The sequence below is a fragment of the Phyllobates terribilis genome, unplaced genomic scaffold (genome assembly GCF_046119375.1).
Source record: "Phyllobates terribilis strain yellow unplaced genomic scaffold, ASM4611937v1 Scaffold_12__6_contigs__length_324123572, whole genome shotgun sequence".
Taxonomy (NCBI): domain Eukaryota; kingdom Metazoa; phylum Chordata; class Amphibia; order Anura; family Dendrobatidae; genus Phyllobates; species Phyllobates terribilis.
Window position 1 is genome coordinate 206,130,561 of NW_027362772.1, and position 13,117 is coordinate 206,143,677.

The 13,117-nt window shown below is 41.3% G+C and overlaps 1 protein-coding gene across 1 annotated transcript in view; it reads left to right on the forward strand.

Moving 5' to 3' along the window:
- The window catches only part of CBL (Cbl proto-oncogene), a 70,099-nt gene that overhangs the window by 34,738 nt on the left and 22,244 nt on the right, over positions 1-13,117 (forward strand). Inside the window, exons 3-6 of the mRNA XM_073656629.1 lie at positions 2,778-2,924; positions 8,044-8,200; positions 8,284-8,405; positions 12,379-12,516. Of these exons, the coding sequence (XP_073512730.1) occupies positions 2,778-2,924; positions 8,044-8,200; positions 8,284-8,405; positions 12,379-12,516 (564 nt within the window). The remainder of the gene's footprint in view (positions 1-2,777; positions 2,925-8,043; positions 8,201-8,283; positions 8,406-12,378; positions 12,517-13,117) is intronic.

Here is a 13,117-nt window from a genome sequence, read left to right on the forward strand (position 1 = left end):
GGGGGTAGAAGTCTGTAAGTTGAAGACTCACCCCCCTACATCCAGGTAGCCATCAAATCACAAACTGACTAATCTCACTTAATCTCACAAACTGACTAATCTCACTTATAGCCTAGATTTGGGGTTCAATAATGTATTTTCAGGGGTTTACGTAAAGTCCAGGTATAACCGAGGCAAACTGAAGCAGTGGGGCCCCCTTGATTATTTTGGGATCCAACTTGTTTCCATTGTCAGTTTTTTGTTTTTGTTTTTTCCCAATAAGGAAGAAAAAGTTCTTCTTAAGACTGCATCTGTACTTGCGTAATTGGTGCGTTCTAATGTGCGGATGGTACACGGGTCACGGGTGTAGATTAGAGGAGAGTCTCATCCACACCCAGGTACTATTAAAAAATCTGTAAAAAAAAAAAGAATAAAACTCTCTGGGAGAGGAAGTGGTGATGTCCAACTCACTTAATGAGTTCAAGAGAGGCCTGGACGCCTTTCTTGAGAACAATAAAATTACATCTTATGCTTAGTGATAGTTAATTAATCCAGATTGGTGTCGGGAAGTGAATTTTTTCCTCAATGATGTCAATTGGCCTATACCGCATGTTTTTTTTTTTTGTTTTGTTTTTGTTTTTTTTGCGTTCCCCTGGATCAACGCTGCGGAATAGCTGCAGTGCACAAGAAATAGGCTGAACTGGATGGACGCTTGTCTTTTTTCGGCCTTATAAACTATGTAACTATGTAACTATGTAAAAATAAAAAATGTATATTTACCTTCTGGCGGCTCGCGCTGCGCTCCTCCTTGCTTCCCGGCACTTTGCAGTGGATTGAAGGACCTGCGCTGACGTCAGTCATGTGACGGGTCACGCGACGCTGACGTCGGCAGGTCTTTCAATCCACTGCTGCCGGCAGCCGGGACCGAGCGAAACAAGACAGCGCGGGCCATCGGAGGGTAAGTATATATTTATTTTTAACCACTCTCTCTGAGTTACACTATATAAATCCATGCCGTTTGCATGGATTTATATAGTGTGACCTAGTTGTCACAAGCACTTTCCAAGTGATGCTAATTGCTTGGAAAGTGCTTGTCAATCCGCATGCGGAAATGTCAGTGAATAACGCTCCATTTCCGCATGTCCCTGGCAGGAAAACGCATGTACAATCCGCATGTACAATCCGCATGCGTTTTTTTTTCTGCCAAGGAGATGCAGAAACGCTCAGGAAAAAATCCGGAGCATTTCTGCATCGTGGGCACATAGCCTTACTGCAGTTTTCCTTCCGTTCCAAAAACTGACACCAAGCAGAAACCCACGAGCGGTGGATGCCGCGTTGTGATGTCCAAGCCCCCATGTGCTTCGTAGCAGGCAGCCCGACTGGGACCCTATTCCTCCTCATACTATCCGCAGAACTAACTGTCAACTGAAGAAGGTCATTTAGACCGAAACGTTTTGTGTTATTTCTGTGTGCAGATTAAGTTCCACAATAAATTTTCACTTACAAAGGACATTTGAGTGCCGAGGTTTTTGAGCTATATACCAGGGTTCGGCCCCTACTCGAGCACCTACATAGGGAGTGCAGTGATTTTGTATTTCTACGTACCAAGCAGAAACCAGACTCTGATAATAATCAGTGGTGTCCTCCTATGTCTGTTGTGGAAAGCATTGGTTTTAGGCATGACAAGACATGAAAAGGAAAGACAGATGAAAATCCCAAACATGTGAACACAGACTAAGTGATCAAAGGTTCACATATTCAAGCCTTTTGTGGGACTTGAAAACCATTTTTATGTTTTTGTTTTTTACTTTAAACCATGATCCAAGAAAACAAGTTTTAACAATAAAAAAAAAAAAGGTTTATATTGGAAAAACCACCGTCCCCAATAAGGTGCTCATTTGATATTGCCGTGTCTGTAACGACTCGCACTATAAAACTGTTCCTTTTCAAAATGGGGCTGCAGTATCTGGGAAAACCGCCAATTGACACGTTGGCCGGCTGCTGATCTGCAGTCCAACATTGGACATGCTCAGCCAACCTCTTCCCCGACCAGCAGTCGGCCTCCACCCCCATACACATTAACCCATCTCCTGAACCTGTCGATTGCGATGGGTTGGGCTGACATTAGTCGTGTGTGTGTGTGGCCTTAGATTCATGTGTACTTAGTCAACATTTCTTTTTGTTTACCACTGATAAAGATGGCCTCTGTCCTGTTGCATTGTGGGAAACTCCTAGAATGGATGCATTATGTGCTGAGGGAGCAGCATAAGGCTGCGTTCACATGTCCGTGTACGGCCCGCAGTACCCAGACAGACTGCTGGTCTCCTGACCCAAACTAATGCATTGTCCATCCTTGGTGCTGCATGCACAGATCTATAGATGTGATTCCTAAATGAGCCATCACTCCCACCAGTATAGCGCCCAGCGCCAGGGCTCCTGTGCCCGCTGTGGGACCCGTACAGGCCAAAGGCCTCTATTATGCTGCTACTTGCAATAGTGACAATCCAACTACAGTTTTAAGAATGAGGTCCGGAGGCTCCAGAGGTTACTGACACTATTTGCATTTTTGTAAAGAGGAAATACTTGCAACCAGGGTAACTACTTGTCTATAGGCCCTTTTGTCACAGACACTTCCTGCTGCCATGAACTTAACTCTTTAGCAGCTTAATCTTCTCATAGTTACTCTGGATCAACTTTACTGTGCTTTTTAATACCTATATGTTTAAATTTGTAATATTGACCATCTTTTTTTTTTTTTTTTTTTTTTTTTTTTATATCCCCCGCTTTGTACCCACTAGGCGGAACTTGACCAAATTGTCCCTGATCTTCAGTCACATGCTTGCAGAGTTGAAGGGAATATTCCCCAATGGATTGTTCCAAGGAGATACCTTCCGGATCACCAAGGCAGATGCTGCGGACTTCTGGAGAAAAGCTTTTGGAGAAAAGTATGTATTCTCTGAGAAATGGATCTTGTCAGATTTCAGTCACGTTTGTAATTTAAAGTGGTTGTCTGGGTATATTATATTAATCACCTTCCTGATGAGTCATCCATTTCACATGGATACTGCCCATAACAGCTACTGATTCCCCATGAGAATGGTAGCCAATCTGCAGTTCTGTGTTCCCCAACTAAGAGAATGGGAGCTGATCTGCAGTTCTAGTTACCCCAAGAGAATGGGAGCTGATCTGCAGTTCTAGTTACCCCAAGAGAATGGGAGCTGATCTGCAGTCCTAGTTACCCCAAGAGAATGGGATCTGATCTGCAGTCCTAGTTACCCCGAAGAGAATGGGAGTTTTACCACATACAAAGAATTGAGAGGTCTGTAATTTTTATCGTAGGTACACTTCAATTGTGGGAGACTGAACCTTTAGAAAAAAAAATCCAGAAAATCACATTTGTATGATTTTTTTTTACATATTTCATGCAATAAAATGCAAATTAAGTATTTGATCACCTACCAACCAGCAAGATTTTTGTCTCACAGACCTGTTAGTTTTTCTTTAAGAAGCCCTCCAACTCTGCACTCATTACCTGTATTAATTGCACCTGTTTGAACTTGTTACCTGTATAAAAGACACCTGTCCACACACTAAATCAATCACACTCCAACCTCTCTACCATGGCCAAGACCAAAGAGCAGTCGTAGGACACCAGGGACAAAAGGCAAGCTGGACAATAGGCAAGCAGCTTGGTGAGAAGGCAATAACTAATGGCACAATTATTAGAAAATGGAAGAAACACAATATGACTGTCAATCTACCTCAGTTTGGGGCTCCATGCAAGGTCTCGCCTCGTCGGGTAAGGGTGAGTCTGAGAAAGGTCAGTAATCAGCCCGGAACTACATAAGAGGACCTGGTCAATGACCTGAAGAGAGCTGGGACCACAGTCTCAAACATTACTGTTAGTAACACACTACACCATCATGGATTGAAATTCTGCAGGGCACGCAAGGTCCCCCTGCTCACACCAGCACAAATCCATGCCTTTTTGAAGTTCGCTAATCAACATCTGGATGATCCAGAGGAGGCATGGGAGAAGGCGATGTGGTCAGATGAGACCAAAATAAACTTTTTGGTATCAACTTGACTTGCCGTGTTTGGAAAAAGGATGATTACAACACCAAGAACACTGTCCCAACCATGAAGCATGGTGGGGGAATCTCATACTTTGGAGATGATTTTCTGCAAAGTGGACAGAATATTAAAGGGAGGATGGCTGGGTCATGTATCTTGAGATTTTGGCAAACAACCTCCTTAGCATTGAAGATGGGTCGTGCCTGGGTCTTCCAGTATGACACACAGCCAGGGCATCTAAGGAGTGGCTCCGTAAGAAGCTTTTCAAGGTCCTGGAGTGGCCTAGCCAGTCTCCAGACCTGAACTCAATAGAAAATCTTTTGAGGGAGCTAAAACTCAATGTTGCCCAATGACACCCCTGAAACCTAAAAGATCTGGAGAAGATCAATATGGAGGAGTGGGCCAAAATCCCTGCTCCAGTGTGTGCAAACTTCGTCAAGAACTACAGGAAACGTATGACATCTAATTGCAAACAAAGGTTTCTGTACCAAATATTTAAGTTCTTTTTTCCTATTGTATCAAACAGGGCTGTGGAGTCGGTAAGCCAAACCTCCGTCTCCTCAATTTCCACGACTCCGACTCCCTCATACATGGCTCATGTTTAAGTGATGAATTTACTGTAGCAGATTCATCTCAGCTAGAAGTCTTGACCCTTAGATCAGGAATAGGACAGACATTTATAGGACATTTCATAACTTCCCCAAATTCTTATGAAAAAATATTCCCCACAAACTGTATTGAACTGCTGTACCCAATTTATTATATATTTTAGGAGTTGCAGTCAGTCCATTTTATATTGACTCCACCAAAATGGACACCGACTTAGACTCCACAGCCCTGGTATCAAACACTTCATGCAATAAAATGCAATTGAATTATTTAAAAATCATACAATAAAAAATCCTGGGGGGGGGGGGGGGATGGGAGTGCTATCTAAGCATATAAAAAGTGTACCATGAAAGTAGGGTGTGAGCGATTAAACTCCCCTCAAGGAGATGTGCAAGCAGACACAACTCTGAAAAGAATGTGTCTCCAATATGGATCTCTCATGATGGTTTGCTGCCTGCGTGGTATCTTTGGACGATTCCTGGGATTGGTTCCAATTAGGGTAGAACAAAGAAACAGAAGACCCGGCTATAAGGCACTTCTACTCAGCTTTTTAATTGAGATTTTTAATTTTAAAAACCTAGCAAAGTGTTACTAGATAACATATGACAATTTTTAAAAATGTAATAAAATATAAACCCAATGCGTTATACACCTGATGAAAGCTAGACAGCCGAAACACGTTTTGTTTTACGTTTTTTTATATTTCTCATGTTATCTAGTAACCCTTTGCTAGGTTTTTAAAATTAAAAATCTCAATCCATCCATACCTCTGTATCCTCGATGCATCTGAGTGGAAGCGCCTTATAGCCTGGTCTTCTGTTTCTTTGTATTAAAAATCATACAATGTGCTTTTCTGGTTTTTATGTTTAGATTCTGTCTCTCACAGTTGAGGTGTACCTACGATGAAAATTACAGATTTCTCCATTCTTTGTAGGTGCTAAAACTTATATCGGCATTGTATAAAATACTGTATCCGAAGGCTAGGTAATCAGTATTCTATGCCCAGGCAAGCCCTTTAAAGCGAACCTGTCACAAGGAAAAATATTGTATTTACCTGCAGCCTTAGTGCTAATCTGCCTGTAAATATGTGGGTGTCCAATGCGATAACTAGCAGTAGGGAAGAAATGTAGTTATATTCTCCCTGCAGCTGCTGATTCCAGTCATCTGGTGGCCCGGGGGACTGTGCTGGTCACCATTATACACATCAGTGCAGGCGCTATAATCACCCACTGATACCTCAGCGACAAACACTGTGATTACTGCTTGCTTTTTGTATAGTGAGCGGTGACTGTTCACAGCCCCTGGCACCGCCCACTTGACTCAAACTGATCGGCTGCAGGGAGAATATAACTTCATTATTTACATGCAGATAAACAACATGTAAAACGCTGTATGTATGTACCTGAAGACCACCACTATAGCTGTAGGTAAATGTGGGTTTTTTCTCCTATGACAGTTTACCTTTAAAGGGGTATTCCAATCTCCAAGATGCTATCTCAATATGTATAAAAATATTAGCAAATACCTCCAATTAGAAATGTAGTATAGTTTTCCTGATTTGCCGTGTCGATTTCCTTATGGGCAGGCATTGCAGGACCTTAGGTATCCATGGTTGCGACCACTCTTATAGTGATATCTAGTTGCTAATGGAGGCATTTGCTAATATTATTATTACACCATCTACTACATATTGGGATAGGATCTTGGAGATGAGAATACCCCTGTAAGTACTGTATGAGCAGCAAATGAATTTTCCCCACCCGAAACACGTCTGGCATGTTCCCAGCACCCTGAGCAGCACCCGGTGTCTGGCTGGGTGTTTGCTCCCCCATTACTACACTCGGACCCCTCCTTGTCTGGCTGCACCACCATCCTTCTCCAAGTGTTGAGGATCCCACTGGTGGAAACCCCACAGACACTGGTCAACACGCAGCAAGTCTCAGCACATGTCTGCCTGCTTGTGTCATAATTCTACTGCTGTTTTTCTTTTTATTTTGGTGTTTAATATATGGTTGAATTTTTCTATATCAGACTTTTCTGGATTCATATGTTTTGTGTTTTTGTTTTATATTACTATATGCACACTTTATTACTATGGCCTTAACCAACAGAATCTACATTTTAAAATGCCAAAATATATTGAAATATGTTATGCTAAGATTTCAAGTTTTTCCCCTTTTTTTTGTTTGTTTTTATCTAACTTTTTGACTGCGTTAAAGGGTTGTTCTACACAGAATATCCCCCTCTTAAAGGGCTCAGTTAAATGGAGGGAAAATAAAAATGTTCCTCTTCCCAGAATGCACTTCTCCTTTATACTCTGTATTTGTACTCAGCACTGCATTTCCCACTGCCATCGGCAGATTCACGGATCGCTGATAGGTTTTAGCATTCACGTTGTCCAAGCCCATCGAAAAAGGCTCAGGTGAAGTGTGAATGCTGCATCAATCACTGCTGCTGGTTGCAGATTTTACGTTGCACCTCTGCTTGATGTTGATTCCCGGTGACTGGTGGGGATCAATTCCCCTCCCCCTCTTCCTTGTGCTCATTATATAGAGGTTGTCCAGTGGTAGACACCAGTCACCATCCTTGCATTTAAGGGGATCTGTCTCACACCGGGCATGGATGTCTGCAGAGTCACCGGCAGCCGCTCATTTCCCAATATCAGCACAGCTTTTCTCATAAACCCACCTTCTTCTCCTTTCCACACACTTCTGTACATCCATCTCACTTCTCCTTCTACTGCCGGAGGCCGGTTTCACACTTGAGTATTGCAGTTTTGTGCCAGCGATGCTTGTTTGGAGCCATAACCTCATTGGATCATGTGAGATCAGGAATGTCTTTCCATATGAAGACTTGGTTAAAGGCTTTTTTGACCCCATGAGATCGGGTCCTTTGTGCTAAATGTTTGTCTCGTGCACTGATCACACATCCACTCTGAAGTTTCTTCTCAGGAGCACAGAACTGGCCCTCCTAGGGGATGTGCACACATTAAGTATTTATTGCAGACCTTACTGCATCAAAAGCGTGTCTCTTGGAAGAAAAAAAGCTGCATATAAAAGTGTCTATATTGTATGTTTGTTTTTTTTTCTTTTTATTACAATGGGTGAAAATGCTGAAAGAATTGTCATTCTGCAGATGGGAAACTGCTTCAAATCTGCAAGGAAAAAATGAGCAGCGTGTGCATGAGATTTCATTCACTTTGCTTAAAATGCTGTGTTTTTCACCAGAAAAACACAATGTGTGCATATACCCTTATTATACCCTGTCCTACTTCCTGTTAAACATTACTTCACTTTTTTAACTTCTAGCGGAAATGCCTAAAAATAGAGAAAATAATGAATGTGCTTAACTCAACGAAAATGTCTTCACTTTTTCTTAAAGAACTGTTGTTCCTTGGAAAATATTCCGACATGCCCTGCATGATGTCCACCCTATTTCTTCTGGTCTGGAAGCCATGGCACTGAAATCCACCATCGACCTCACATGCAACGACTATATCTCGGTTTTTGAGTTTGACATCTTCACTCGACTTTTTCAGGTACAGTGTTTATTTTTTTTGCTTGTTTTTAACCCTATAACCAATCCTGTCCAGTCATTTATTCTTTCTTCTTATGCCAACAGCCATGGTCTTCCCTTCTCAGGAACTGGAATAGCCTGGCTGTGACCCATCCGGGTTACATGGCTTTCCTGACCTACGATGAAGTTAAAGCACGACTTCAGAAATTTATTCACAAGCCTGGGAGGTGAGTGCATGAAACTCCATCACGGAAAGGAAAGCATTCTGGTCAGACTACATTTTTATGGAAACTGCCTTAAAGGGGAATCTGTCGCCACGATCCATCCCCCAAATTGTCTGTTGCTCTTTGAAAGATAATGTCACCCATGGCTTTACTGATGTTGTAGACGAGAGATGAGTTGATCAACCTCCAATGTTTGTTGTAAGGAAGAGAATGGGTGCTTATTGCAATGGAGCAAGCCACATTACTCCTTTCGTCAGAAAATGAATATTGTATAAAGGAATAGCGAAACCAAGAATAGGCACAAAACAGAATGTTTTGCATGCGTTTTAATTTCCTGCTCTCATATCCAAAAAAGTTGTTTTACTGCAAAGTGAAATCTAGCAATGTTTCGGGTAATGTACCCTTCATCAGTCTAGAATAGAACATGTGTAGAATGTCTTTCTTGGATGAAAAAAAAATGCAGAATGTCCACTTGCACCAGGATAAAAAGTGGTGGAATCGCTGGGCTGTCTACAGATCCAGAGTCAGAGTGGAAATGACTATTATCAATAGGTGAAGGGACCCAATGGTGCAACATGCAATGGATATAGAGGAATGCGGTGTGAATCTGGTCTCTGACTGGAAAATCACTGGTATAGTTCTTATGAAAATGAGATTTAAAACTTCACAACATATGACGTACACTTATGTCATATGTTGTGTCCCTGACGCCGAGCCTGCATCTTTCCTGGCTGATGATGGATGAATTATTCATTGATCAACTGCCTCTTAAACAGCTCCGGGTGGAGGGAAGTTCCGCCTGCGGCTGTTAACCTGTTAAATGCCACTGTCAATCTCAGACATGGCATTTGACACGCATCGGCAGAAAGGTGAGTTATTCCAATTCTGATCGCGGGGTGCCGATGGGTTTCCATCACAGCCAAGCTGCTGAAGACCTTCATGCTTGTCATCAGATCTGTGGAGTCGGTAAGCCAAATCTCCGACTCCACGACTCAGACTCCCTCATACACGGCTCATGTTTAAGTGATAAATTTACTGTAGCACAGATTCATCTCAGCTAAAAGTCTAGACCCTTAGATCAGGAATAGGACAGACATTTATAGGACATTTCATAACTTTCCCAAATTTTATAAAAAAGTATTCCCCACAAACTGCATTGAACTACAGTACCCAATTTATTATATATTTTAGGAGTTTGAGTCGGTCTATTTTACACCGACTCCACCAAAATGGACACAGAGTCCACAGCCCTGCTTGTCATGATGATTCTCCTGTGAAAACCAATGTACTTCTATGTAAACTGTACTACTTTTTTCTAGATGTTTGAAACAATGGAATGAAGGATTTAATTTTAGATCCTGTGATATCATCAATCTGTGTCATATTTCTCCCCCACATTGGCAATTCTTTTTGTTGCCTGGTGGGAGGAACAATAAATTTTTTTTTTTTCCCACAACCCGTTTTTGTCACATTTGGTCTGGGATGATCACTATGTGGACGACATCCTCATCCTCCGGTCAGGAGACATAGGGATCATACCAGACTTTATTCATTATGTTAATTCTAAGGATTTAAATCTCCAAGTCACTTTCTCCAGCCTCGGCAATAGTGTTGAATTCTTGGATAACTACCTGTGTGGGAATACTCAATGTAAATATATTGTAAGCTCTACATATTGTAAACCAATCAGTGGTAATACCACACTGCGAGCTGATAGTTGTCATCCATTTCATACCATTGCTTCTATACCTTATGGGGAATCTTACAGCCAGAAGACTGTTCAGATGATGCTGATTTTTCCAGAGAATCTAGTAATAATTATTGGGTCTAATATTAAGTCTAGGCTAAAATAAAGGGGATATACAGATAATATTATAGATACAGCATATTGGAAAGCTACAGGAATGGGAAGAAGACAAATGTTAATCAACAAATCAGAAAAGGAGGAAAAATGAAAAATAAGCATAAAAGTAAGCCTTCTCAAAATAACAATCAGACCATCACATTCAGTACTCTATATAAACTACAGTATAATAAAATAAAAAGATCATTATGAAGTACATAAAAAATCAGAACACCAGAATTAGTCTTTTGGACACAGCGACACTACAATAAAATGCAATAAGAGGCAATCAAAACATTGGATCTACCCCAAAATGGCATCAGTAAAAGACATCAGCACAGGGTGCAAAAAATAAGCCTTCACCCAACACAGCATTATATCCCGAAAAACAAACTGTTTTGGTCTGCATAATCATAGTGACCTGGAGAATCATTGCCTGGTCAGTTTTACAGTATTGTGAACATTGTAACTAACCCAAAAAACAATTGTAGAATTGCACTTTTATTTATTTATTTATTTTTTTTTGCAATTTCAACACATTTGGAATTTTTTTTCCCGCTTTCTAGTTCAACTGGTGGTCCCACAAGAAAAAAAGCCCTCATACGTTTTTAAAAAAGTTATGACTTGAAAAAAAGGGTGGAAAAATGAAAAAAAAAAATAGAAATTGGCTGCGGCGTGAAGAGGTTAAGTGCTCTGGGTGTGTCAAAGCATTTTCCAAGCCTCTTCTTTCCTGGCTCTTAATCCCCACCCAGCACCACCTTCCTTTGCTTGATTGACAGCCCCCTGACTTGACTACAGTCAGTGAGCTGGACACACTATGTAATGGTGGCTGCAGAGTACAATAAAATGTTTTTTTGCTTATTTATTTTTTTACATTTCACCTCTGAATTGTAGAGCTATTACCAATCAAAGTATTAGGCACCTAATGAGTTAATACCCATTTTGACTAAATGAAAAGTTTGATAGTTTTCCTTGGGGGCGTGTACTTCTTCCTCCTGTATGATGCTGACTAATCATAAGCAGGCAGCAACAGTCAAAGAAAAGAGTGCTCCCCCACTAATAACAGTTTTTTGAGATGTAATGTTAGACAGCCCTGATTTCCTCATCTAACCTTGTGAATGGTTATAAACTGCTAGAAGTAGAGCACAAATTAATTAACACCTTTAACAGCAGTCATTGTGGGGGAAGAAGGGGAGGTGCTGAACAGGTGAGTTTAGCTGTGTCACATTACAAACCCTTCTATCAGCTCTCCTCCTCTCATAGCACAGTCAGCTCTGCTGTGCTGCCGCTACCCCTACCCTGTCTATCCGGAGAGCTGTCATTAATCATACTTGTGTCTATGGTCCTCTAGTAACATGTAATCGCTCTGCTGTGAAATCAGAGCAGGTTGTCGTCATATATCTCACAAAGGAGTGACTTGTTCTAAGCTGTTGTGGGCCTATGTTCTTTTTCTCCTGTGTTACTGCCTGCTTATGATTAGACCTCGTCATACAGGAAGAACGAGTACATGCCCCCAGTGACAAATTTGTGGTGATCCCCATTTCGCTTAATGAAAATTAACTCATTAGATGTCACATAATTTGATTTGCTAATAATTAAGTTAAAGATTACAATCTTTTTTTTTTTTTTTCTCCTCCTCATAGATTGCAGTATTAGAATATGTTCACACAAGGCAGATCAGCTAAGGAAAAAGCGACAACAAGTTCATGATTTAAGCTGCAAAATACTTGTGGATTTTGATGTAGCTCTTACCATTGGGTGTAAACTATAGCAGAATAGAGTGCCACAAATCTGCAACAACATGTGATGAACATGGCTTTTTTTTGTGATGTTTTCCTCTTACTGTTTAATGTGAAAAACCATGACCACCGACAACTTCAAGAATACATCTCTGACTAGCGAGACTAGAACGGCTATCTTCAGAGCGATGTTGGCTTAATTTGAGGTCTTGGAGACTTCATATTTCCCCAAATAATTAGTATTTTTGGTTGAAGGGCAGACTGAAACTTATGTACTAAATACTTCTACCCTGCACAGAAGGGTGGGATCAAGCTTTGCTAGATGGACCCCATTGTCTCTCCTGAAATGCTCTGTATAGTCATCATTGCTCCGCACATGTATTTTCTCTTGCAGTTACATTTTTCGCCTGAGCTGCACAAGACTTGGACAGTGGGCAATTGGATATGTTACCGGGGATGGCAACATTTTACAGACCATTCCACACAACAAACCTCTATTCCAGGCTCTGATTGATGGATTCCGGGAAGGATTGTAAGAGCCATATTAAATCATATTATGTGCCTACTGTTTACTCAAGGTGTAGTCAATGTTGAGTTTGTCATGTATGAAGAAAGCCTAAATGCCATAGTTTTTCAGCAAGACTTACTGAATCATGTACAAGTGCTTATGCATATTTTGGTTTGTGGCATGTCTGGATTTTCTGTCAATTGATTTCTTCCCCTCTGATATTCTGCTAATGCAGAAAACATTTCAGATGTTGCTAGAATCTCCTCAAAATGCTTGTGCTTCTATCTAATGGCAGCCAGTGATATTTACCTCATTTTTATAGCGCTGTCATGTTCCGTGTCGCTTTACAGAACTCACATTTACTGCCCCCATTGAGGCTCACAAGCTAAATTCCCTAGCAGTATGGCAAACACGGGAGAACATACAAACTCCTTGCAGATGTTGTCCTTGGTGGGATTTGAACCCAGGACCCTCATGCTGCACACAGTGCTAACCTTGCTGCCCTAGTGATAGATCAGAGACACAAAACTGCTGTCCTCTTAAGTATACAGCTGAGTCTCAATGTATCCTAGGGGATGTAAACAGCCGGCTCAGTATATCCTATGTGCTTTATGCACTAGTCTGT